Below are 23,090 nucleotides of genomic sequence, written 5' to 3'. Positions count from 1 at the left end.
GTGACGTCCAGAAAGATATACTACAAAAGTTCAACACAATGCTTTGCATTAGCTAAAAACCGCAGTGGAAGAGATCGGGTATCACAATGATGGCTATCAGCTGTCTAGGTTAAGGTGCGTTTTCTGCCTTGGGCTCTGTGCAAACTTAAACAAAAAGGTGCATTCAATGTGTCGTGACGGTGCACAAAATGATCCCTGTGAGCGCCGCCTATTCTAAAAAGAGATGTGGTCAGATGATGATGATGGGGGAAAAATAGTGATAAAATGTAAAAGAACATGAAAAATACAGTAAAATACAAGACTTGCAAAAACAATGAGCTTAATGCTGCAGAAAATTGTTAGGTTTGAAATTTAGTGCACAGAGAGGTAGATTAACCTCCTAGGACCTGGCGTCCACATATGTGGACATCACATTTTGGGTTATTTAGACCAAAATACTCAATTTTGCTCTACAAGGGCCTGATATCCACTTACGAGGACATTATACTGCTACTGTTCTATCGAAATTTTAAACGAATATCCTCGTATGTGGCTCTCATTTTTCTTAGAAACAAAAATTAGGTAAAAAAAATAATAATCTGGTAATTCGTTGTTTTTACATTCATCAGGTCCCAAGCAGCCCAAATATCAAAGAGAAATTAAAAATGCATGTCGTGGAAGAGTTCAGGTCTTAGGAGGTTAAACATTTTAATTTGAGTTCATTATTTTGATCCTGAGTACGCTCTCTGCCCTGCTGTTTATTTCGAAGGTGACGGCTGCAAGTTAGAGCTCTGAAGCTTAAAACTGGATCTATTTAAAAATAAAAGTTTCCATTGCCTGATGAAGAAAACACGAAGACTAGACTGAACAGGTATTCTTGGTGTGTGTTCTGTGTTCTAGTAGCTGCAATTTCAGCAGCGCAAAGGTCATCTTAGTGTTTTGAAGAGCGAGTGCTGGGGCTGAATGCAAACTGTGGACGGAGCATGCTGTTAGGCTAATGCCTTGTAACTGGTAAGTCATTAACCAGTGAACAAGCTTGGGCTAAATATCCAACTCCAAAACTGACCATGACTTATAAAATTAACTTATTGTTTCCTAAATCTTAGTTTCTACATTTATGGTCTTATGAGGTGAGGCCCCCACTTTTACCCCTGTGCAGTATCCAAGCTGCATACTTAGATTTGTAGACAAGGTCTTCCTGTGATCCCATGTACCCATCTGAAAACTAGAAGGGTTTTGTACATTGAAAATCTTAATGCCAAAACTTTGTGGCATTAAACACTTAAACTAAACTTTTCAGACAGGCATTTGGGTAATGTTTTTGGGTTCTGGTTTATTTTACTTGGTTAATGTGTCTTCATTTTAAAATTTAACTTTTTTGGAGAGGGGCAGAAACAAAGGCTATGACTAGTTTGAGGCCCTAGTTAAATTGAGGGTCTGCACCAAGGCCCAGTATAAAGGTAACACCAATTATTTACACCATCTGGCTCAGCTACTCCAGCTGACTCCATTAAAAAAAAAGAACCCAAAACAAACAAACTATTTAAAAAACACGAAGTATGAAGAAAACAAAAGTATACTAAACTTATTTTATCACCCCAAATCCAATAAACTAATCCTAATCTGACATGGACGTTATTACTACGTCTCCCATGATCCCTCGCACGGGCCTCTTTACTAAACAATAGTGATGGGATTTCCCCCTCTTTTTTTTGAGAACCGGCTCTTTTGGCTCAACTCACTAAAAAGAGCCGGCTCTTTTGGCTCCCAACTGGATCTTCAGGTTGTTTTGTTGCTTTAATTAATTTATTATTAACAATAATATAAAATTGTGCACAAAATGAATTCCTAATGTAAAAAAAACCCTGTGGTTTTATTTATATGTTTATATATAAATATATATGGTGGCCCCTAGAGACAAAGCACGTACAAACTCCAAAACACATTTCTAGCGTTAACTGAATTTCCAAAACAGAGCTACCTAGATCACTTAAATTACACAATTGAAAGCATATGTGTATTGTTTGTGTATTTATACACAAGCACTCATATATATATTCAAATAATAAAAAAAAAAAAAGTTCATTTACCTGTTACTACCACACACCGAATCCAGTCGCTGGTACTTCCTGGCTTGTGTAGCCACTAGGTAACAAAAGCTCAACACTGCGCCTAGCATCCTGGAGCACTTCTGTTGTGTTTTGTACGTGCTTCGGGGTTTGTACGCGTTTTGGAGTTTGTACGTGCTTCGGAGTTTTTACGTGCTTTGTCTCTAGGGGCCACCGTAAATATAATTTTATTTATTCACTCCACATAAAATGTAATAAATAAATAAATCATATAATACAAAACCAAACTATTCACATTTTAAATTTTTAACTATTTAAAATTTCAGCTTTTTCCTTTTAAACAAATTTAAAGTGAAACAACACAAAACACTGCAAACCACAACACAATTAAATATAAATTAAAATATGAAAACAAAAAGAAGATGCACATTCTCTGTCATATGGGCCTACATGAATAAACTATCTGAATCCTTTATCATCTGCAAATGAAAATAGTTGTGGATGATTATTATACCTTTCTAATGTGACGTTGTTGTCCCTGGCTCTCTTTTTCTCTGGCTCTGTTCCTGTGCTACTGCGAGTGCAACTACCGCCTCTCCCCACTCTTCCCAGCGCAAAGCACAAGCCTCGCGTGCGGAGTGAAGCGGAAAAAAGGGCAAGAGAGAGGGTGAGAGAAAGAAAAAAATAACCCATGGCTCCCAATAAGGAGTCGGGTCTTGTCGTTCACTTCAAAGAGGCGGCTCTAAGAGCCGTTTCGTTCGCGACCGACACATCACTACTAAACAAATCGGCAGGCAGTACAAGAAACATCCGGGTCTCTCAGGTTCCTGTCTGGCGACCCGTCGCCATTAGTGCAAGCTCGTTTTGAAGGATATATTTTTTTTGGCTAAAATCTCGGAATTTTTAGGTTTTCCAGCTTTTGGAAAACATTTATCGCCTTGTTAAGGGCATATTGTTTCCCTTAGCGAGAAAAAATCCTAAATTCGGGGGGTCTTGGCCCCGCGTGACGATTTTTCGTCCTCACTTCCAACTGCTCCGATAACTTGAGACGCCGAAACCGTGTCTCTTATTTTTTCTCGGGTTTGTTTTATGGTCAAGATGTCGCCGTGATGGGGTCTCCGCGTTTGACAGAAATGAATCAGGGCCTTCGTCGCCTGACCCGCACTCACTGCAGCCCGCTTTCCTTCTCCGTTTTTCCGTTTTATGCTAGAGAGCTCGGCGGCTCTCTGCCCGGAGCTCGGCCTCAACACCGTTCACTGCACGGAGACAAACATGGAGAAAAACCCCAACAGCAGCAGCAGCACCAAGGTTCCGCCCCGTTCCAGCTCCACAGGCCCGGCACCGAGCGAATCTAAACCCAAAACAGGTGAACACATATCAGGAAACGGCATAAATATCACATGAGGTTGCCAAACACATTGTGTGCTCTTGTAGCTAAACACCCATTGCCCTGTGGCCTGTTGGGGCCTAGCCGTACTGCAGAGGTTGTTTACCTTGTATGGCTAAGGACCTGATGTAGCTGTCAAAACATTTGACCCACCAGCTGTCACAAAAGTACCCGATATTTCCATCCAGCATTGTTTTACTTATTTTTTTATGACATGATGACACATTTCCGCTACCAATCAAAAGCTACTAATGTACGTAAATAAATATTTAGTTGTATAGTTTTCACAAAACTATTGTGTTTTCAGATGCATGAAAACTGGTATTTTGTTTGCTAAATCCTGAAAAAAATGCACTGAAAATCCAAAACACACGAATTAAGATGTGCCCTAAACAAACACCATTGAACTCTGTAAGAAACTGTATTTGCACTTTCTTTATATGGGGTGGAAATGTGCAAAAGGCTTAGTTTTTACCTACAGACTCAATTACAGGAGACTTAATCTACTGTTTTTAGACATCGGGTCTTTCACATTACAAATCAGCTTGAATTGTGATGTTTATAAATGTTTCCCCCCTAAGGCTTTTTTTTTTTTTTTTTTAAATTTTATTTGGATTTCAGAAGGTAAAAATAATGGAGGCTCCAAGCGTTACAGCCGCAAGCGTGAGCCCTCCTTTCCTAAAGCCGACAGTTTCCCCGGCCCTCGCCGCACCAATTCACAGAAAAGCAAGAATTTTGACAAGAGACCCCCTCAGAGAGGTGGAGGACGACAGTATGGAGTTACAGGTGGAGGACGACGTGAGGAGGTGCGTGTTTCCAAAGGCTGATGTTGTACTGACCTCATTTAGTGGTGAGAAAACTTCAGCAGTTCCTTGTTGACATTCATTTGGTCAATTGTGATCAATCCTCGTGTCACCAGGTAGCAGAGACGCGCCGGGCCGAGTTCAGCCCGGCTCAGTTGGCAGGACCGAAAAAAATAAGCCTGAACCACCTGCTGAACTTCACTTTTGAACCCCGTGGAGGTAACGGTGGCGTCGGAGACGGAGGCCACTCCTGTTGGGGCCGTCGAAACAAATGGGGCCACAAGCACAAGCCCTTCAACAAGGAGCTTTTTCTGCAGGCCAAGTAAGCGGCCTCCCAAACGAAAATGATTCTGAATGCAGAGACTCGATGTTTGGGATTCATCTCACCTTTGTGTGTGTTGCAGTTGTCAGTTTGTGGTGACTGATGACCAGGATTACAAGGCTCACTTCACTGATCCAGACACTCTGGTCAACTGGGACTGTGTGCAACAAGTGGTGAGTTATCCTCCGAGTTTTGACGGGGAAGTGTTTACTTAACTACCAATATTTAATCAAATGAAAGCACGTGTCTTGACAAGCCATTTCTGCTCATTCTGCAGCGCATCTATAGCCACGAGGTGCCATCGTGCCCCATCTGCCTGTACCCTCCTGTGGCAGCCCGCATCACCCGGTGTGGACACATCTTCTGCTGGCCGTGCATGCTGCACTACCTGTCTCTTAGTGACAAGAGCTGGTCCAAGTGCCCCATCTGCTATGAGGCAGTGCACACAGCTGACCTGAAGAGGTAAAACAGAAGGAAGCAAAACATTGCTATCTGTCTAAAGGAGAAGAGGAGTTACTCCCCCCCCCCCCCCATGGCTCATTTAGACATCATAATTCTTAGTATATACAAATGAGTTCTTTGCTGCTTGCTTACCTGTGAGCCCTGTGCCCTCACAAGTTCTCCTGCTACATGGAGATATTAAAACAGGTTCATTTAGTTTGCGCAGGGTTTTTCGGTTTGTTTGGTTTTTAACCACTTGCTTGTGTTGTTGCAGTGTGGTTGCTATGGAGACCAGACAGTATGTGGCTGGTGACAAGATCACCATGCGCTTGATGCGAAGAGAGAAGGGGGCTCTGGTGGCCCTGCCTAGCTCTCAGTGGGTGAAGGTGGAGGAGCCTGTTCGTTTTGGAGGCAAGTCTGTGCCAGTTTTATGGACAAGATCATTTTTCACTTTTAAATTCATATAAGACTTCATATAAGTTTAAAGGTATTTTTAAACTCTGTTCACATTTATTTCATAGATGCATGTTTGAGTCCATATTCCAAGCTGCTGCTGACCTCCCCGGCACAGGTCCTGAACCTGGTGGCAGAGGAGAAGGGAATTCTTCAGGCTCAGCTTAGCCAGGAAGAGGACGCTCAAGGGTGCTTCATCCAGAGCGCCCTTTGTCTTTTACAGGTAAAGCTACGTGCACATCTTTGGCAACTAAGACATAACAACATAGACATAAATAATGCAATAGACAAAATAAAGTGAAATAAGCGCATTTAATTTGTATGAATAAAAGTTTTTTTGCTATGCCGCTAAATCCATTTTCTCTTGGGTGTTTTGTTTGTTTGTTTGTTTTGTCTAAGGAAGCCAAATAAGCAGTTAACTGATGATGTCTTTATCTGTATGTGTTTGTGATTAGGAGCAAGAGGAGAAGCTTCTGGAGCAGCAGAAGGAGAATGCAGACAGCCTCGACTTGTCCTCTCTGACTATGAAAGAACCTTCTTCTCCTGTGGAAGAAGGGGTGACTAACATCAGCAGTGCCAAGGTGAGTCTAAACCTTCTTTACCCTTTTTCACATTGTTGTATCTCTGGTGATGGGATCAAATGTATCCTATTTGCGTGGTCCTGGTTATGGTTTTTTATCGCCTCTGTCTTGTTTCATCTTTAGCCCGTGCTGCAGTACGCCTCAGCATTTGATGACGAGGTGGCAGAGTTTCCGGAAGATGCTGATGTAGAGCTGCCAGGCTTTCCCGAAGCGATTCTAGAGAGTGTGCTGGAGGAGCCTCCTGCAGCTACAGGGGATTCCACCTCAGAGCTCCAGCTTGAAGAGGAGAGCCCGGCCATCCAGGCAGAGTCAGGCCGGCCCTCAGCCAGTGTGGTGCCTGGACCTTATTACTATTTCTACCAAGGTTGGTGATCCTCTGCTCCACCCATCTACCCAGGATAAAATTCCTGCCGTAATATGTAAAATTTCCTCATCCCTATTTTTTTCCTGCTTTCCATTTTTCTCCGTCAAGCTGACGACTGCCAGCAGATGTTCCTGCATCCCGTGAACGTGCGCTGCCTGCTACGTGAATACGGCAGCTTGGAGGCCAGTCCTGAATCCATCACCGCCACAGTGGTGGAGATAGTGGGGCAGACAGTCACAGAGGTCAGCAAACAAAGAAACAAAAGACTGACGTTCTGTTGTTTAATGTAGTTTTCATTTAAGTCAACACATTTAGTTTATTTATCCCCCTTTCCTTCTTGCAGGAGATCCGCCGCCGGCATCGCTATCTGGCTCATCTGCCACTCACGTGCGAGTTCAGCATCTGTGAGCTAGCACTGCAACCACCAGTCCTGTCCCAGGAAACTCTGGACATGTTTGCAGGTTAGAACACTTAAAACTTGTTTTAAGGGTTTTACTGTAAAGGTTTCTCAGATGAAATAAATCGTCCTTTAAACCTTTTAGATGACTTGGAGAAAAGAAAACGCCTGAGGCAGAAGAAGGCGAGAGATGAGAAACGCAGAGAGAAGCGAATTGAGATTGAGGAGAACAAGAAGCAGGGTAAATGTAAGTATACCTGAAAATTACACCTTTTATATACCTCATATTTTGAAATTGAGGTCCATAGTACTTGCATTTTCATTCCCCAGATCCTGAGGTGCATATTGGACTGGAGAACCTTCAGCATTTCCCAGCATTCGGCTCTCCACCTCACAACAGCAGCCCCCCGATCCAGCCTGACTTCACCTTTGCGCCTCCTTCGCCCCTCAGCAGCAGCCCTTCCTCTGGTAAGATCACCCCTTCCATCTGCCATTTTTTGATAAGAGTTTCCTCCTGTCAGCTGCCTGTGTGGCTTTTGGTGATAAACGCCATGACACACATAAATTTTTTTTCTTTTTTTTTTTTTAAACGTCTGTCAATTCAGATGGAATGAAATTCCCAAGTCTGAATACGCCGTCACCTGTCGTGGGTAGTGTGGAGGATGAGTCCCACTGCATGTCCTTTGCACAGGTGTGTGTGGGAACAGTATTCTTTGTGACTTAAGTGGTTGGCATAGCTCAGCAGTGCTTTAATAAGACTGTTTCCTGTGTAGATGCTAAGAGATGGGAAAGCAAGAGCTGATGCTGGGCCCAGGATCACTCCAAAGAAAGGTAATGCAGGAGTGTAGATGTTATGGTGCCTTGTTTGTTACAGTTAAGCTGTAAATGTGAATAATGTGAAATCTCACAGTTAAAATGCCAACTCCTGTTAAAATGAAATTGATTAGAGGTGCCTGGTTGGCTCGTGATAGTAGCTACAGCAGTAAGCTTGTATTTATGGGGTGCAGTTTTAGTCTGCTTTATAAACTGATAATACTTGAGCAAAGAGCCAGATAATGTACCCATGTTGTCATCAAAGGGTTTGTCTGCCTACATCCGCTTACAAGGTGGAATAATAGAGTCACACAGTTTTTGCTACTTTTATTTAAACCCAACTTGTCATAGGAGTAAAATCTGATATATTGAACCTTGGCTCAGAATAAAACCCCAGCCTCATCATTTCTGTTTGTGCTTCCTGTCTATGTGGTTATATCAGTTGTTACAAATTGCACGTACCGAGTGGGTGAAAATAAGCAAAGCTTTTTGTGTTATTGTGCATTTCTGGTAAAACCAGTTTTTGGAACTGCAACACCCAGAGGTTTCCTGAACTCAATGTTGTGCCTTGTACCATGCAGATAAGCTGCTCGCTCCCCCAGCAGCAGACAGCGATGGCGAGAGCGACGGCTCAGACCGTGTCCCAGTGCCCAACTTTCAGAACTCCTTCAGTCAGGCTTTAGGGAAGGCACTTATGCAGTTGGACAGTGGTCCAGTTTCTTCTCAACAACCTGTGGTTGAACCAGGTCAGGAACCTCTGATCCCTCACATCTACTTAGCCGAAGCCTGATATTTCTGACTAGACTCATTGTTTGTTCAGAGACGATCACACGCTCACTCCCGTCTGGGATTTTTCTCTTTCAGATGAAAAAGGAGGAAAAAAGAAGAAGAAAAAGCAGAAGCTTCTATTCAGCACATCCATGGTTCACACAAAGTAGACAACACTGAAGTTCATTTAATCATATTGTTTCTCCCCCACTGCTTGTGTTTTCAGTTTCACGCAGATCTTTCTGGAACTATAAGCTATGGAAAAGGATTTGAGTTCATGCTGCTTCAAACATTTTTCCACTGGCTTCATCACCTGTTCGAGCTGTTTGTCTTTCCATCGGTTTAACTTGCATTTCTGTTGTACAACAAGGCCAAAGCTTTGCACCATCATGCTCGTGTCACAATGAAAGCCTTATGAGTCAATTTAAGTTAACATTCTAAGTATGACACATGCTTCAGGCTTATGTAAGTTCCATGTACTTGAGTGCATCATGGGGTCTATTGTAGGAAACTGCCCCATAGTGTTGCGTCTTTGTCCTTGTTCATGGCATTAACATGTGTTTTTGGTGATCCAATCACAAGTTGGCTGCCTGAGTATGTGTGTTCACACATGCGGTGCTAAGAGTGCAACGTGTACCCAAGATGTATGCATGTGCAAGCCATTAGACCCATTACTAATATAGACAGGGTAATTTGAGGGTGCTTCATACTAGAATAGCAGTCAGCCAGCTGCAGGTACGTTACACCTTTAAAACTTTCCAGGATACTCAGCACCTACACATTATCAGTCTGGAACTTAAATACAGAAGGCAGCAAGTGAGTAAATCTTTCAGTGTTTATCACAGGTCAGTCTTGGGCTAGCTCTTCATATGTATAGATTTGTTGGATTGCCAGAGTCAAAGCTCTAGTATTAATGCCAACATTATGCCTACACATTAAGTTCTAATGTCAGGAAGTGAAAACACAGTATTGTGTAAAAGATATTAGTTCTGTAGGTTCAACAGGACTCTTGATATATTCTGCCTGGATAAACATGAATAGCACTTTTCTTGTCATTCAGTTTCTTCTTAATTTCATCTTCTGTTGTAGGATGTTTACTCACTTTTAACATTATTTCCCCAACTTTTATTTCAGTGTTGGAAATGTGTGAAGTTAGAGAATTATTGGCTTAATGAGTGCTGGTGAAATGAGAACAAGTGGATTTGATTTTTTTTTCTTTTTTTTTTTTTTCCCCGAGGGTTCTTTAATTCACCTTTAATTTTGTCCAAGTTTATAGACTGGTAAGCATAACTAGTCTGTTGCAAATAATAATAAAAAGATGCACAATCAAAGAACTGGTTGTTTGCTACACTTCTTTACCCCCCTGTCTGGCAAAGTGAAACTCTGAAGGTGACTATCAAATTAGGTCAGTTCACACGATCTTATTAACGCAGCACCTTTTTTCTCCACAAGAGGGCAGTCTTAGTCCACCTGATCTGTGTAATAAAATTTAAGTTTTTGTATACTGACTGCAGTCAAAGCTTGGTTAAGAATAGTCTGAGATCAAATAAATGCATAATGCATCTGAAGTTCATGAATTATGCAGATTTCTTTATTCAAATAGGTGTCGCCATTCAAACAGAAAATAACCAGTCAGCTTTTTAAAACAAACAAACTGATGGTTTGTGCTTTTAAACATCGGAACGGGTAATTAATGCCATAAAGTTGGGATGGAATAATATTTTCCCGAGCACATCCTATACTCAGGTTCGTATCCAGTTAAGTTATCCACATTCATCCCGGAAGTTTAAGTAATGCATATATGTGTGTGTGTGTGTGTGTGTGTGTATGTATGCGTTACACCTGATGAGTTGTGCTATATAGCAAAAATGTTGCAAAATCCTATTTTATGTTTTAGTTGCACTTTATTTTGAAAGCAATAGCCGGAAGTGCTATGTGGAGCTGGATTGTGCGGAAAGTACTCAGGCGGCTAGTTGCCTGTGTAGTCTATCCCTGTCAACAATACTGCAACCTGAGACGGGATAGCCAGCCAGCCAGTTGGCTAGCTAAGTAAACCAGCTAAGTTAGCTGCTCTGCTAACCAACTGTCACAACTCGTAATTTTTCCCTTAAGTTGGCGGGATACACTGTGTTAGAAGTTGTTTCGACAAGCGTGGAGGGAAAGCTGACTTTATGGTTTGGTAAGTTGTCTGCAGTTGGGATCAAACAGGCAGCGAAAGACAGGTTCAGACAGTGTTTCCATTTTGTGAGTCCAGCTTCTTGAGTTGTTAGCTTACGGTTGCTAGCCAGCGAGCTGCTTAAGCGTTTGTCTTCCCTCTTGTTTGAAGTCTGTGGGAATTCCCAAACAGCTGAATGCAACACGCTCGTTCAATACGTCTGCACACTTCTGTTTTTTTTCCGTTCTCCTTCTGTACGTTAAATGTGCCTCCCTGCTGTTGGGAGCAAGCCAACTCTTATCTGTCGGTAAACTGGACCGGGCACTGTCGAGGTAATTTAGGTGAGCAGACACGACATGAGGAAGCATTAACACTTGTTGCTGAGATGGAAAACTACAAAACTTAGAAAGCTCATTTATTAGCATTGTTGTTTAGATTTAGTTGTATCATTGTGTGTGTGTGTAAGTGGTTGGGATGCTTGGTTTTCTGTAGCATCCAGTAGGTCCACATTAAATCTGGGTTATGGTTTACTGTGATATAAAACTGTGGTTACCTGCTTCACTGTTGTAAGTTACTTTTAAATGTCAAGATCACCTAAAAACCTGAGCCTACTACATTATGTCCATAATAATACAGCAAAATATTACAGCCAGGCTAAACTCAGTCTAAAGTTTTCTTAGAGAACAGTATCGCATATTTCACTGTTAAAGTCCAGTGAAAGCCTGTGGATTGTGATGTATATTTTATGTGACTTTACCATAGGTGAGAACTAAATTGCGGTAATGCTCATCTTCTTTTAGTTGTTCTGTTGTCTGCATAAGGAAATTTCCTCTGCATAACTGGCTTAGCCGGGTTATTGACTCATTGTCTTTAAAAAGTTAAAGACAGTAAGTGAGTCAGGGCTAAAACAAAACAAAATGCCTCCATGCCCTGTGCCCTACTGTCCTGCACGTATACTCTGAAATATGTCTCTAACATTCGCAGGATCTCTTCAAAGTTGACTATTTAACATCTTCGGCTTGAAGAAATGCTCTTTTCAATTGTTATGTGAGGCTTGCAGTAATGAGTCGGCGTAGGATACTCGGTGGTGTGTCTAAGCCTATATAAGGCAGACGGCTCCTTAATCTCCGCTGTGCTGCTCGTCCCACCATCACAGTGGATGTTTGGCATTCCATCTCAGCGAAGGTGTTTCCTGCCACTATCTAAAGTTCACGTTTTCAGCATTTTCAACAGTCTCTGTTAGTCAAGCGCAAGCCTTCGTGGCTCTGCTTCCTTGTCTGTCCAGTTTTTATGTTTGTATATATTTTTTTCTTTTTCTTTTATGAATCATGGACTTGCCCACTGAGTATTTGGAGCTTATCAGCTGATGTGCTTGATAAGAAGCACAACGACAGGGGCGATCATGTAAAGACGTGACTGGCACAGAAAAGGACACCAAACAGCAATGTTTATACTTCCAACATTTGCTGATTGAAGGCATTTAGATGCAGTAGTGTGAGGACTGCATTGGCGATGGCGTGCTTGTACTGATCGAGGACATAATGCAAATGTAAGAACAGGAAATAACAAGCATATACGAGAGCAGAGTCGATGACCTTTGTTGTGCACTAAATATATATGGGTGTGCCTGTGTTTACTGAAGTCTGTGTCAGTGAAAACATATCTATTTGCTGCTTTTTGAAGGCGTGAGAACACCACAGCAACGCATTTGGACCGCCCTGTTGTATCCCTGCTGTGATTTCTCTACCGTAGCCTTCAGCACGACAGTCTTAACTAGTGAACAGCCTGTCTGCTTTGATGACGCAAAGTGTGTATCTCTTAGGCTCCTTCGACTCCTTCCTCCCGTGTGATATGACATCACGACTCGGTTACAAGAGAAGCTCGAGCTCTACAGCAGACGGTTGACATCTGGTCAGGTAGGATATTATATTCAGGATTTTGATCAAGCGTGCCATTATTTATATAAAAAGAAAATTCAGTTTCTGCATAGCAGAGTAACTCAGCACAACACGTGGAAAGCATTATCAGATGTGGAGAAGGAGTTTCTTAAAGGGCCTTTGTGCTCTTTTCTATCTTCATTATTGCTTTATAACAACAGATAAAGCTGTTTACCAGCATATTGTGTCAGAGATTAGTAAGTCGATCTTTAGTCATCTCATATTTATCACTAAACCTCCTTTTGACTGAATAAGCATTTCAAAATAGACATGCAGAAGTTCATTAGGGGTGGAGCTGAATGTTTGATGGATGGTGGTCTGGTGTGAGTTTGCACTGGAATCTCCCATTTACTGCCTAAGAATGATGTGCGTGTGTTAAAACCTGAAGCAAAAAACAATGACATTGTACAGTTGTCCGGTTCCTCCTTGTGTCAGTTGCCACATGAAAAGTATGCAGTCCTGATCACCACTACACCAGTATCTCAACTTAGTCACACACATTTTACAAGCTAGTTTGATTGCACTGATAACGACAGCCAAGGAGATAACGTTAATGTCAGTTGTTAGAGTCGACCAACAGGTCAAACAAAGGCAACAATTGTGCAGGTTACAGGTTTTAAGTACAAGTAACATTAAAACATTTAAATCAAAACATTAAGTAGATAAACTAATGTTTAATGTGTCTTAAAATACAATAAAATACATTTAAATAGCCATTGGAAATATGTTGTAACTTTTCTCTGACACGGCTGCTGCTTTTTTCACATCAGGCATTTTCATATGTCACTGCAGAAAAAGCACAGGCACAGTGATACTGCTTTTGGGCTCATGGAAGCGTGAATGTTCAATGCATCATAATCAAAGTTGATGTTATTAGTCCCACCTGTGCTGCTGTGTGCTAAGCCATTATTAAATGACCTGTGTCGTGTAAATGTACAAGACAAACACTCACCTTTTATTGGTGTCCGCTCTTTTTTAGCACTAAATATGTCCTGCTTTAACCTAACAATCAATAACCTTTGGCAAAATAATATACATTACTGTGCAAAAGTCTTGAGCCACTCATCAGTTCTTTAGATTTTGCTTGCAATGAGTTAGACTTTATTTTTTTATTTTTTTTAAAGCAGTAGTTTTTGTTGAAGGTATTTCAAAGTTCTTCTTTGGACTTTGGCTGCTTTTTCACTAATTTTCAGTCTAGTGCTTTGTATTTTCCAAAGAATGATTTCCTCAATTTTTTTTTTTTTTTGCATCAGCACTGACCTATGAATCATTTAAGAGTAACAAAAGCTGCCTGTAACTCATATGAACCAGTTTTGTGTCTTCACATGTCAGACAACTTGACAACAAACCTGATTTTCAGCATGATAGTGATCCCAAACACACCGCTTCTGCGCTTACACCTTACATGGATAGTGTTCTACTTTGGGTTTTTCTATCAGTCATGCATTGGCCTCCCCAGAGCCCAGACTTCAACATTATTGAAGCAGTGTCAAATCCTCTCGATAGAGAACAGAACAAAATGCAGCCAAAATCCAAAGACGAGCTTTGAATGTCCTTCAAGAAACCTGGAGAACTGTTTCTGAAGATTTATAAGAAATTACAAGAAAGCTTGAGAGACTTCTGCCTGTGTTTTTTTTTTTTTTTTTGTTGTTGTTGTTGTTTTTTTTTACATTTCAATAAATGACTTCAATTGTTTTCATAGAAAATTTTAAATAAAGATGGCTCAAGACTTTTGAACAATAAACTTGTGATGGAATATCAGGCACTCCCAAGTTTATAGTAACGGCTAGATTAGGGGATTGTTTAAATCCTTACATTTTTAGATTTTGTGCAGGTACTTTTTTGTTGAGGATCTCAGTAAGTAATATTATTTTTTATTTTCTCTCTGATGGGGTATTTTATCTTTATGCTTAACAAAAGGTGTTGTTCAACAGGATGGCTGCTCAGGTGGAGGTTCAGACTACGGAGGTAGGAAGGACAGTGGCAGGAGGACGACATCACCTGACTCCCCTGACAGACTCCAGCAATAAGAGCCTCATTGACATCCCGTCTGCCAATCAGCCGCAGCTCATCGCAGCTGAACCAAACAAGCCTGCCCCAAGCGCCAAGCCGCGACTTACTCCCAAACCTTTTTCTGTGGAGAAAAATCCTACAATTAAGCCCATACTTGCCCCAAAGCCTCAAACTAAACCCAGACCTGAGTCCACTCGCCTTGCTGGATACAAACCAGAGCTTCCAAGCAATCCAAAACCACAGCAGCCAGTTTCCAGCAGCAAACCCAGACCACTTTTAACCAACCCCAACCGTCCTGCCTCTACCTCCTTTCGATCACCCACTAAGTTGAACACTGGACAGACAACAAAGCTAGTAGCCCAGCCATTTAAACCAGCTCCTCCACATGACACTGGAGGCCCTAGCAGACCCACCCCTCCTCCTGTGCCAGCACAGAGGCAGAAACCCTCAACATCAAGCTTGGCCTACTCAAAGAGCTTTAAAAAACTACCAGCAGCAGAGTGGTCTGGAACCACTAAAAAAGAAGACGAAAAAGGCCACAATGCACAAGGTAAAGTTGGAACCTCCCTTACTAGAGCAAAGTCCATGGGCTTTCTTCTTGATGCAGGGGAAGAAAATGAAGGAAAAGAAAAGGCTCAGCCTGAAACATCTGTGCCTCTGCGACCACATCCTAGAGGCTCCAAGCCCAGACCTGTATCAGCCATTTTCCCCGGCAGTACAACGAAGACGGAGACCCCGGTTCCTGCTCCTCGCTCGGCTGGGAGACGACCCCTTTCAGCTGATCTCACTTCCAAATTTGGGTCTATTGGTCTTTCACTGCACCGGAAATTTCCTGAAGGAAATACAGTAGACAACACTCCAGAGGGAAAAGCACTACCACAAAGCAAAGAGGAAGATAAAACCTTTACGAGTACCACACCACAAAGTACTGATGATGTCTGTAATCCTATCCTCTCAGACCAAAGCAACAAAAACAAAGAAGAAATGGCTGCAAAAGAGACCGATGAAGACAAGCGCAGGGTTAGCGTCAAGTCGCGAATAAGTCTTTTGCTCGATTTGCCGTCTTCTCCTGGGGTAGCTGCCACCGGCCATGGTTCAGATCTTCGTTCTCCATTGCAGCCAACCCCTGAAGGTGAACCAGCAGTTGGTGTTAAACAGCTCATCAAGCAGCTGACAGAGGATACAACACCGACTCAGAGCCCTGTCCTTAAACCAGCACTGAAGCCCCGTCCCTTGCCCCTTGACCTAACCAAAAGGTAAGAGCTGCTCATACTGTCCATGTGCTTTGCTTTTTGTTCTGTGTTCCACTGTCATGCATGGCTTTTGTCTTGTGTGATGTATGTTCAATAGGTTTTCAGCCGAGAGGTCACCTGACCCTGTTTCCCTCACTGAGGCAGAGGACCGTCATTACATCAGCAAAGATCCTCAGAAGAGGGTAAGAGAGGGCGTGAGCTTTGTAGGAACTGGTTTCTGTTGGGCTCGGTCTGTGTTTAACAGGCAAATGAGGGTAACAATGAGAAACTGTGTCACCGTGTGGTGCTTGGAAAGTTTTTCATATGGTGTTGCTCAGCAGAGTTTGATTTTAGTGTGTTTGTTACCATTTCCTGTTTGATTGAAACCCATGCAATATAACATAAAGACGGAAAATACAAAAGAAGCACAGGAGAATGAGCAGTGTGCAAATAGAGGTGAAGCCTCTGACGCAGTTTAAACTAGAAGTGAAGTAGGGAGACACAAATTCAACTCACGCTTTAGAGCTATAGGTACTCTATAACTGTATACACGACTGGGAAATTCATCTTTATTTACCTGTTGAAAAGCACTTGCATTTCCAGTGGACCAAAGCGCCTCTGCATTCATGAGGAAATTTCTTTCAAAGAAATAGGACATTACAGTAAAATGAATTGCTGCCATAGACATGCAAAGCTGTGAAACCTAATACTGCTGATACATTAAACATCCCCAGTGACTGCCAGTTATGAAACACACAAAGAAGAGATCAAATAGGAAAGGTCAATGCTGAGAGACTTTGATTACCACCTCTGCACCACACCCAATGAGCCCTACGTAGAAGAGGATGCTGTTTGTGCCCTGCCAATTGTTCTCTTGAACTCCTCTGTGTGCTGTACTGTTGAATGTTCCATTGCCAAGTCCCATTTATTCTGGCTTATGGTTTTATAGCAGTAAATGGTACCTAAATTCATAACTTTTTAAAAAAGCTTTTAGTTCCTTCAGAAGATTCCAGCTGAAAGAAATTCTGTAATAGCTTATCAGTTCCATAACTAGGCAGTAAGTTGTGAGCATGAACTTAAGAATTCTCAGTATATCTCTTAATTTTCCCAGGCTGAAGAATCAGCTATCACTCCCAGTGACCAGAAGACATTTTTGGATTTAAAAGATTCCCAAGAGCAGCTCAAAAAGGTCTCCACGCCTGAAGGGCCTGAAGCAGGACAGACGTTTGTTGCTGTTTCCAAGGAAATTGGTGCAGGCAGTGGAGTCCAAACGGTGCGAGCATCCTTGTTTGATAATGTCGTGGAGAGGCACAGCGTGGTGTTGATGGATGATGGCTCATCTGTTGACACGGCCAAGGATTTGCTCAGCAGCACGTCTCCATTCGATAGAACAGTTACTGAATATAACGGGGCTTCAGTCACCGCTAACTACAGCCAGCCTTTATCGCCATCATGTTTTCAACCCGTATTACATGCCTTTGACACAGTGCAGGCTGTCGAAAAGAGTCGGGCAGTGAGTGTGAGCGTCCCATCAGCTCAGTGGGAGGATAAAGCCATGACCCTCCGTTCCAGACGCTCAGAAGGGAGCAGGCCTCTTCCAGAATGGACCAGTCCTGCACAAGAACAGCCACCTTTGGCACCTTTGATGCCTCAAACACAGCCACGATATCTGAGGATAGGAGCCTTACAGAAGTGGACCACTACAGGTCTCGACCAAGACGTAGATATGGAGACAGGGATGCTAAAGGAATCACAAAGGGAAGGACAAGTGGCTTTAGATAAAGACAAGGAGAGACAAAGAGTGGCAGAACAAGAAGAAGTGTCTGCAGCACCTAAACGCTTGAAGATGCTGCAGGCAGACGAAATGGCAAAACCCAAGGCAACCTACTTTGCTTTAACCGGACAAATACAGGAGCCAGTTTCTCTTGGGGGTGCAGGGACAAACACTGGGGACATGACTAGCCCCTTTGATGACTTCTTAGGGATTTCTCTCCTTAGTGGCCCTCAAGGGAAGAGTCTTCCAGTAAGGGGGAGCCCGTCTTTAAACGATGATCCTTTTGGAAAAACAACTCCATCGCAAGAGCAAGTTAAAGATTTGATGATAAGAAGCCACAAGTCACCCAGGGAGAGCAGTTTAGCCTCAGATGGACAGAGTAAAGAGGAAAGGCTAGAAGCTGAAAAGAAAAGGGAGCAAAGGAAGGAGAAAGAAAGGCACAGGACTAAGATAAAAGAAATTGAAGGTGAAAAACAGACACAGCTGGAAATGGAGAAACAAGCACATTTAGAATTTACACGAATGAAAGAGTGGGAGATGCAAAGAGAATTTGAAAGGCAAAGATGTAAGTCATTTGAAAAGGAGAAACAAGAATTTGAGGAGAAACAACGTGTCCTGGAAAGGCAGAAACAGATTGCGCTTGAGAAAGCACAAGAATTAGAGGAGAAACAGAGACTTGAAAGAGAGAAGCAAAGGAAACTTGAGAAAGAAAAAAGGCAAGAACTAGAGAGACAAAAGGAGAGACAGCGTGAAAAGGAACAGCAAAAACAAAAGGAGGAAGAGCGGCTAAAACAGTTAGAGCGACTGCAGCTCGTAGAGCTTCAAAGACAGAAGCAGAAAGAAAAGGAAATGCAGCAGCTAAAAGAAAAAAAGGAAAAAGAAGAGGCAGACAAGATGAGACAGATCGCATTAGAGCAAGAAATGTTAAGAATAAAAGAGCTTGAAAAAGAGCGGGAAAGAGAAAAGGAGATGGAGAAGGAGCGTCAGAAAGAGATACAGAGGGAGCTGGAGAAACGGCGACAACAAGATTTAGAAAGGGAGATACAGAGACAGCTAGACAATGAGCAACAGGAACTGGAGAAGGAAAGGAAGAGGAAGGAGGATGTAGAGAGACTCAAAGAGCTGGAAAGATTACAGCTCTTGGAGTTTGAAAAACAAAAACAGGCAGAGAGGGAGAGACAACAACTTCAGGAGCTCGAAAAACTGAGGCAACTAGACATTGAGCGACAGAAATTAGAAAACCAGAAGCTGAGACAACAGGAACTGGAGAAGGAAAGGAAGGAGGATGTAGAGAGACTTAAAGAGCTGGAAAGATTACAGCTCCTGGAATTTGAAAAACAAAAACAGGCAGAGAGGGAGAGACAACAACTTCAGGAGCTTGAAAAACTGAGGCAACTAGACATTGAGCGACAGAAATTAGAAAACCAGAAGCTGAGACAACAGGAACTGGAGAAGGAAAGGAAGAGGAAGGAGGATGTAGAGAGACTTAAAGAGCTTGAGAGATTACAGCTCTTGGAATTTGAAAAGCAAAAGCAGGCAGCGAGGGAAAGACAACAATTTCAGGAGCTTGAGAAACAGAGGCAACTAGACATTGAGAGACAGGAATTAGAAACCCAGAAGCTGAGACAACAGGAACTGGAGAAGGAAAGGAAGAGGAAGGAGGATGTAGAGAGACTTAAAGAGCTTGAGAGATTACAGCTCCTGGAATTTGAAAAGCAAAAGCAGGCAGCGAGGGAAAGACAACAAATTGCGGAGTTTGAGAAACACAGACTGAGGGAAAAGATGGAAAGGGAGGAAGCAGAACGGATGCGAGTCATAGCCAAGCAACAAGAAGCAGAGAGACAGCGACTAAAAGAGAAGCAGAAAAAAGAGGAGCAAGAGAGGCTAAACTTGGAGCCATCACGTCTGAAACCCAAAATTCTTGATCTGGACTCTGTGCTCAGAAATGAACCAGTGTCTAAGTCTACTTCTCAGCGCAGCGATGCTGCAACCCGCTGGAAGGAGCCTTACAAGCCTAACATTCTTGACATAGACTCCTTTACATCTCAAGCTCAGCTCTCCTCTAATAATGACTTGTTTCCTTCATTGGGAATGCAGGGACTAAATGCTGACTTTGGGGGTAAATTACAGCCTACATCTGAAAGTGATGTTAGCTGGAAGATACCATCACAGACTTCAGTAGGTTTCTCAAACCCAGTATGGACGACGCCTCCTCAGGACCCCTGGGAGCTGCGGTCAGTTGAGATGTCTGTGGACCAGCCGAAGGCTGAATCTAGAAAACACGCCAACAAACACAGTCCAGAACAGCTCCTTCTCGATCATGGGGAACGCATCCCAACTCAACAAAGGCCTTGGTCTGCTTTCCTGGATGAGCCACCCCCTTTGGGCCCTTTTCCTGGTTCAGAGGTTAAAAGTGTGAACTCCCCAGGTGGACTCCCCACCATCACTCCTGCAGAGCAGATCTGGTTGCCCAGAGAGCTACAGCCACAGAAGATCAGGGGAGAAGCACAGGGCCAGAGGAGATCACAGGGGTCCAAGGTGAGTGACATAAATCAATTGATCAGTTCCAGAGGTGCCAATGAACTACCCGCCCCCCTTTCTACCACACTTTATTTTGTGATTATTGTAGAAATCAGGTTGTCATTTTCTTAGTTTGTCAGTGCAGATGGAGTCAGATTATCACACAGAGACATGCAGTCTTGTGAAAATACAGGTCATTTTGTGATATCTTACAGAACAATCTGTTCTTGTAGACGTACAAACCATCTAAAACATAAATATAGCTTCTCATGATGTAGGTGGTATCATATATTCTTCACCCTGTCATTTTAAAAGCTCACCAAGTTCCGAAAGCAAAAGCATACGCAAAATTCTTTTTAATATTGTTTTATTTTTAGCGTGCATTAATTTGTGTGCCATCATTCCCTGATTAAATTGGTTGGAGAAAAGAGGCTCCAGCTGAGTTGCCATATTGTAGTCGAGCTAAGTGACGTAGTGGCTAAATTAGTCTAATTCTTGCTTCTTAATAACTACAACAGGCTGTGTCACCATCAAGAAAAATGCAAATGAAATTCAAGTGAAAAAAGGAATATTGATTCAGCACTGCTGCTTCTCTTTCATGATTCCTTAGTATTATCCTCATGTCTGCAAGATATCTAAGGAGTACTTAGATTTGATATAAAGTATTTACAACTATAATGTAGTAAGATGCCTCTTGCATCCAGTTAGATTGCAGTGTATCTGTGTCTGTTCAGACTCGTATAATACATGTAGTGAAGACTTTGAAGTAATTAAAGTTAAACGCATTAGGTGTTTGTGACAAAAGGTATTTGTGACTGTGGGGGCAACATTTAACCTTTCACCACTGAATTATTATCACTTGCATTTCTTGAGTCCCATATTTTAGGTGCTCCTGAGATACTGTGTTCACAAGAATGGGTTAAAGCAAAAAAGCTGATTCCTCAGGCCATGTCTAGATCATAATGATGTAGACATGGCCATGCATGCTAATTATTACATTATAAACCATAACATGTTTTGGTTTTAGAAACAAAAATCAATTTGTTGTTAGTTCCAGTTAGCCACACTCCTTACAAAAACGTGGCCAAATTACAGTCACACTTCACAAGAAAGTAACAAACTGACACCTAAGCAGTGTTTAAACGTGAGTGGACTGAAGTTCACTTTATTCTGTCCAGCTTCCAGCATGACAATGAGCAGCTTTTTACTGTTATGAGGTGATGCAGTTGGATCGCGGTGTTCACTTTGGGTCCTCTATGCTGCTCAGGAGTTGAACAGATTGCGGTCTCGGAGTGTGTCACGACGATCGGTTCCTGCAGGTAGTTCCGTGGATGGAAGCCCTTCCAGGATGAGGAGTCGCAGCGCCCACAGAGAGCAGGACCTGCAGAGCAGGGTGAGTCAGGCTGCTGCTCATTTTCTGCACCATTTTATTACAAATGACTGTTTTCACTCAGCTCTGTGGAAACAGAGAGCATAGTATGCGGTACCTCATGCACTGAAGACTGTATTGGAATGCAGCTTGCTCACTTGACATGAAAATGCTGCTGGCCTCACATAGTAAAGAGCTAGTGACTAATGTTGAAAGCATGGACGTCCTAGACTCACCTCTGCCCATCCCACATTACATTCTAGGGAAGTGGTGCTCAAACACCTTCTAAGGCCTGTACGTCAGGTTTGGATCAGACAAATGATTAAGTAAAGATTTTCACTGCTGATTTATCAGAAACCTGACAGCAGGGCTCAGAGAAACCTGTGAAGTGAAATGGCATGTAATGATTATGTGTTCTGCAGGTATTTGTGTAACCTTGCTACTTGATTTTGATTGGTTAGAAGTTATATTTGGTTATAAACTTGTAGTTCACCTCTGTTTTTATACCACTGTGAATGGAATAGCTTTTGCTGGGAGTGATAATGCTGTCTGTATATGTAGTTGATATTTCTTGGAAGACTTGATGGGATTTGTTCAAAAACAAAAGATTTTTTTTAGTTTCAGGGATGCACTTATTGGGATTTTTGGTGATCAAAGGTTTCTTTGACCTCATAAAACACCTTTTTGGCCATAACTCTAGAAATTTTGCCTAATTTGTATGCTAAATTTAACAAAAATGTCTAGTAAGACAAAATGTTTTGATTTCAAAAGATTGGCGGTGAAATGTGGACAGACATCAATGTAAGCTGCTGCTTGACTGGTTGGTGGAAGCAACTTCAAGGTGGTTATTTCGGTTTTATATTTTTAAACATGTAAACAAATGTGTCTGCATGTTATCGACTCTACAAATTACATGCACAGTCATATTATTATTACATTTAAGGGTGGACAGTGTTTATTAACGATACAGGGTTGGGTTCAGGTTGCGCTTTGTCACTGACACTGTAATTGTAGGCTCAGGTTGAAGTACAGTCTGTTGTGCCTTAACATTACACAGGGAGATCAGATTAAGTCACCACAAAGGTCAAGGTCATTACCACCATCTAGTGGTTGTGTTTTAGTTTGCAAGAGTCAAGTGTTCCGGGTATCTGAATTACTCCTTGTTGCCATTTCCAGTGCTTGTTTGAAAAAAAAGCTTTTCAAATGACCCTATGTAAATAAAAAAGTGCACAGATTTACATTTTAGCTCAGACAACTTTACACATAGTAGAAGAACCGCTGAATTAGATTAGATTTTTAAATTGTTAAAAATAGTTCTAAAAAATCGTACAGTCTGAATGCATTTGTCTCTGTCAGTAGGCCACAGACACTACACAAACCTGCTGCTTGTGTTAATACAGATTTCTAACTAATAATGAGAATATTTGCCATCTGTCGCTGCTCATTTTGTCAGTGAATTGGTGTAAAAATAAAGCTTTCCAAAAGTAATAAAACGGAATATTACACTGGAATAAGGCTCCAGCTAACAATGTATTCATCATTATTGGCTCTAAAACTCACTGTCATCCAGTTTAATTTCACTTTAGACAAAACGGCATCAAATCAAAAGCTCTGTCATTTTCTTCTTACTCAAAAGTAAGAAATGATAATGATAAAATTACACAATTGCTCAGTTCTGGATCATTTTTTCTGTTTGTTAATAAATTCAATATT

At 42.0% G+C, this 23,090-nt stretch overlaps 2 protein-coding genes across 3 annotated transcripts in view; both read left to right on the top strand.

Moving 5' to 3' along the window:
• Positions 1-2,852: 2,852 nt before the first annotated feature.
• rnf10 (ring finger protein 10) lies at positions 2,853-9,711 on the top strand. Its single transcript, XM_004558531.5, has 17 exons — positions 2,853-3,414; positions 4,057-4,241; positions 4,355-4,560; positions 4,643-4,733; positions 4,838-5,022; positions 5,276-5,412; positions 5,523-5,677; positions 5,910-6,035; positions 6,159-6,399; positions 6,508-6,641; positions 6,743-6,860; positions 6,942-7,043; positions 7,127-7,264; positions 7,402-7,487; positions 7,570-7,627; positions 8,191-8,355; positions 8,474-9,711. Exons 1-17 carry the CDS (start codon positions 3,252-3,254, stop codon positions 8,545-8,547), a joined length of 2,364 nt encoding a protein of 787 aa, XP_004558588.1. The 5' UTR covers positions 2,853-3,251; the 3' UTR covers positions 8,548-9,711.
• Positions 9,712-10,314: 603 nt separating this feature from the next.
• The window catches only part of si:ch73-138n13.1 (uncharacterized), a 29,487-nt gene continuing 16,711 nt past the window's right edge, over positions 10,315-23,090 (top strand). The window contains exons 1-6 of one of the 2 annotated variants that reach the window (XM_004558533.5): positions 10,315-10,556; positions 12,355-12,448; positions 14,404-15,738; positions 15,833-15,917; positions 16,826-20,026; positions 21,276-21,401. In XM_004558533.5, coding sequence (XP_004558590.2) covers positions 14,405-15,738; positions 15,833-15,917; positions 16,826-20,026; positions 21,276-21,401 — 4,746 coding nt within the window. In that variant the 5' untranslated portion in view covers positions 10,315-10,556; positions 12,355-12,448; position 14,404. The remainder of the gene's footprint in view (positions 10,557-12,354; positions 12,449-14,403; positions 15,739-15,832; positions 15,918-16,825; positions 20,027-21,275; positions 21,402-23,090) is intronic. The other variant, XM_076890578.1, reaches the window with a different exon arrangement.

Source organism: Maylandia zebra, linkage group LG12, assembly GCF_041146795.1.
Source record: "Maylandia zebra isolate NMK-2024a linkage group LG12, Mzebra_GT3a, whole genome shotgun sequence".
Taxonomy (NCBI): Eukaryota; Metazoa; Chordata; class Actinopteri; order Cichliformes; family Cichlidae; genus Maylandia; species Maylandia zebra.
Note: the sequence above shows the minus strand (reverse complement) of the source record. Positions and strands in the feature narration are given on the sequence as shown.

Bases quoted from the DNA above. Each gene is read 5' to 3' on its own strand.
- rnf10 (XM_004558531.5), top strand. From the start codon at position 3,252: ATGCTAGAGAGCTCGGCGGCTCTCTGCCCGGAGCTCGGCCTCAACACC. The intron at 5,023-5,275 runs GTAAAACAGAAG...GTGTTGTTGCAG, and splicing joins CACACAGCTGACCTGAAGAG to TGTGGTTGCTATGGAGACCA. The intron at 6,861-6,941 runs GTTAGAACACTT...TAAACCTTTTAG, and splicing joins AACTCTGGACATGTTTGCAG to ATGACTTGGAGAAAAGAAAA.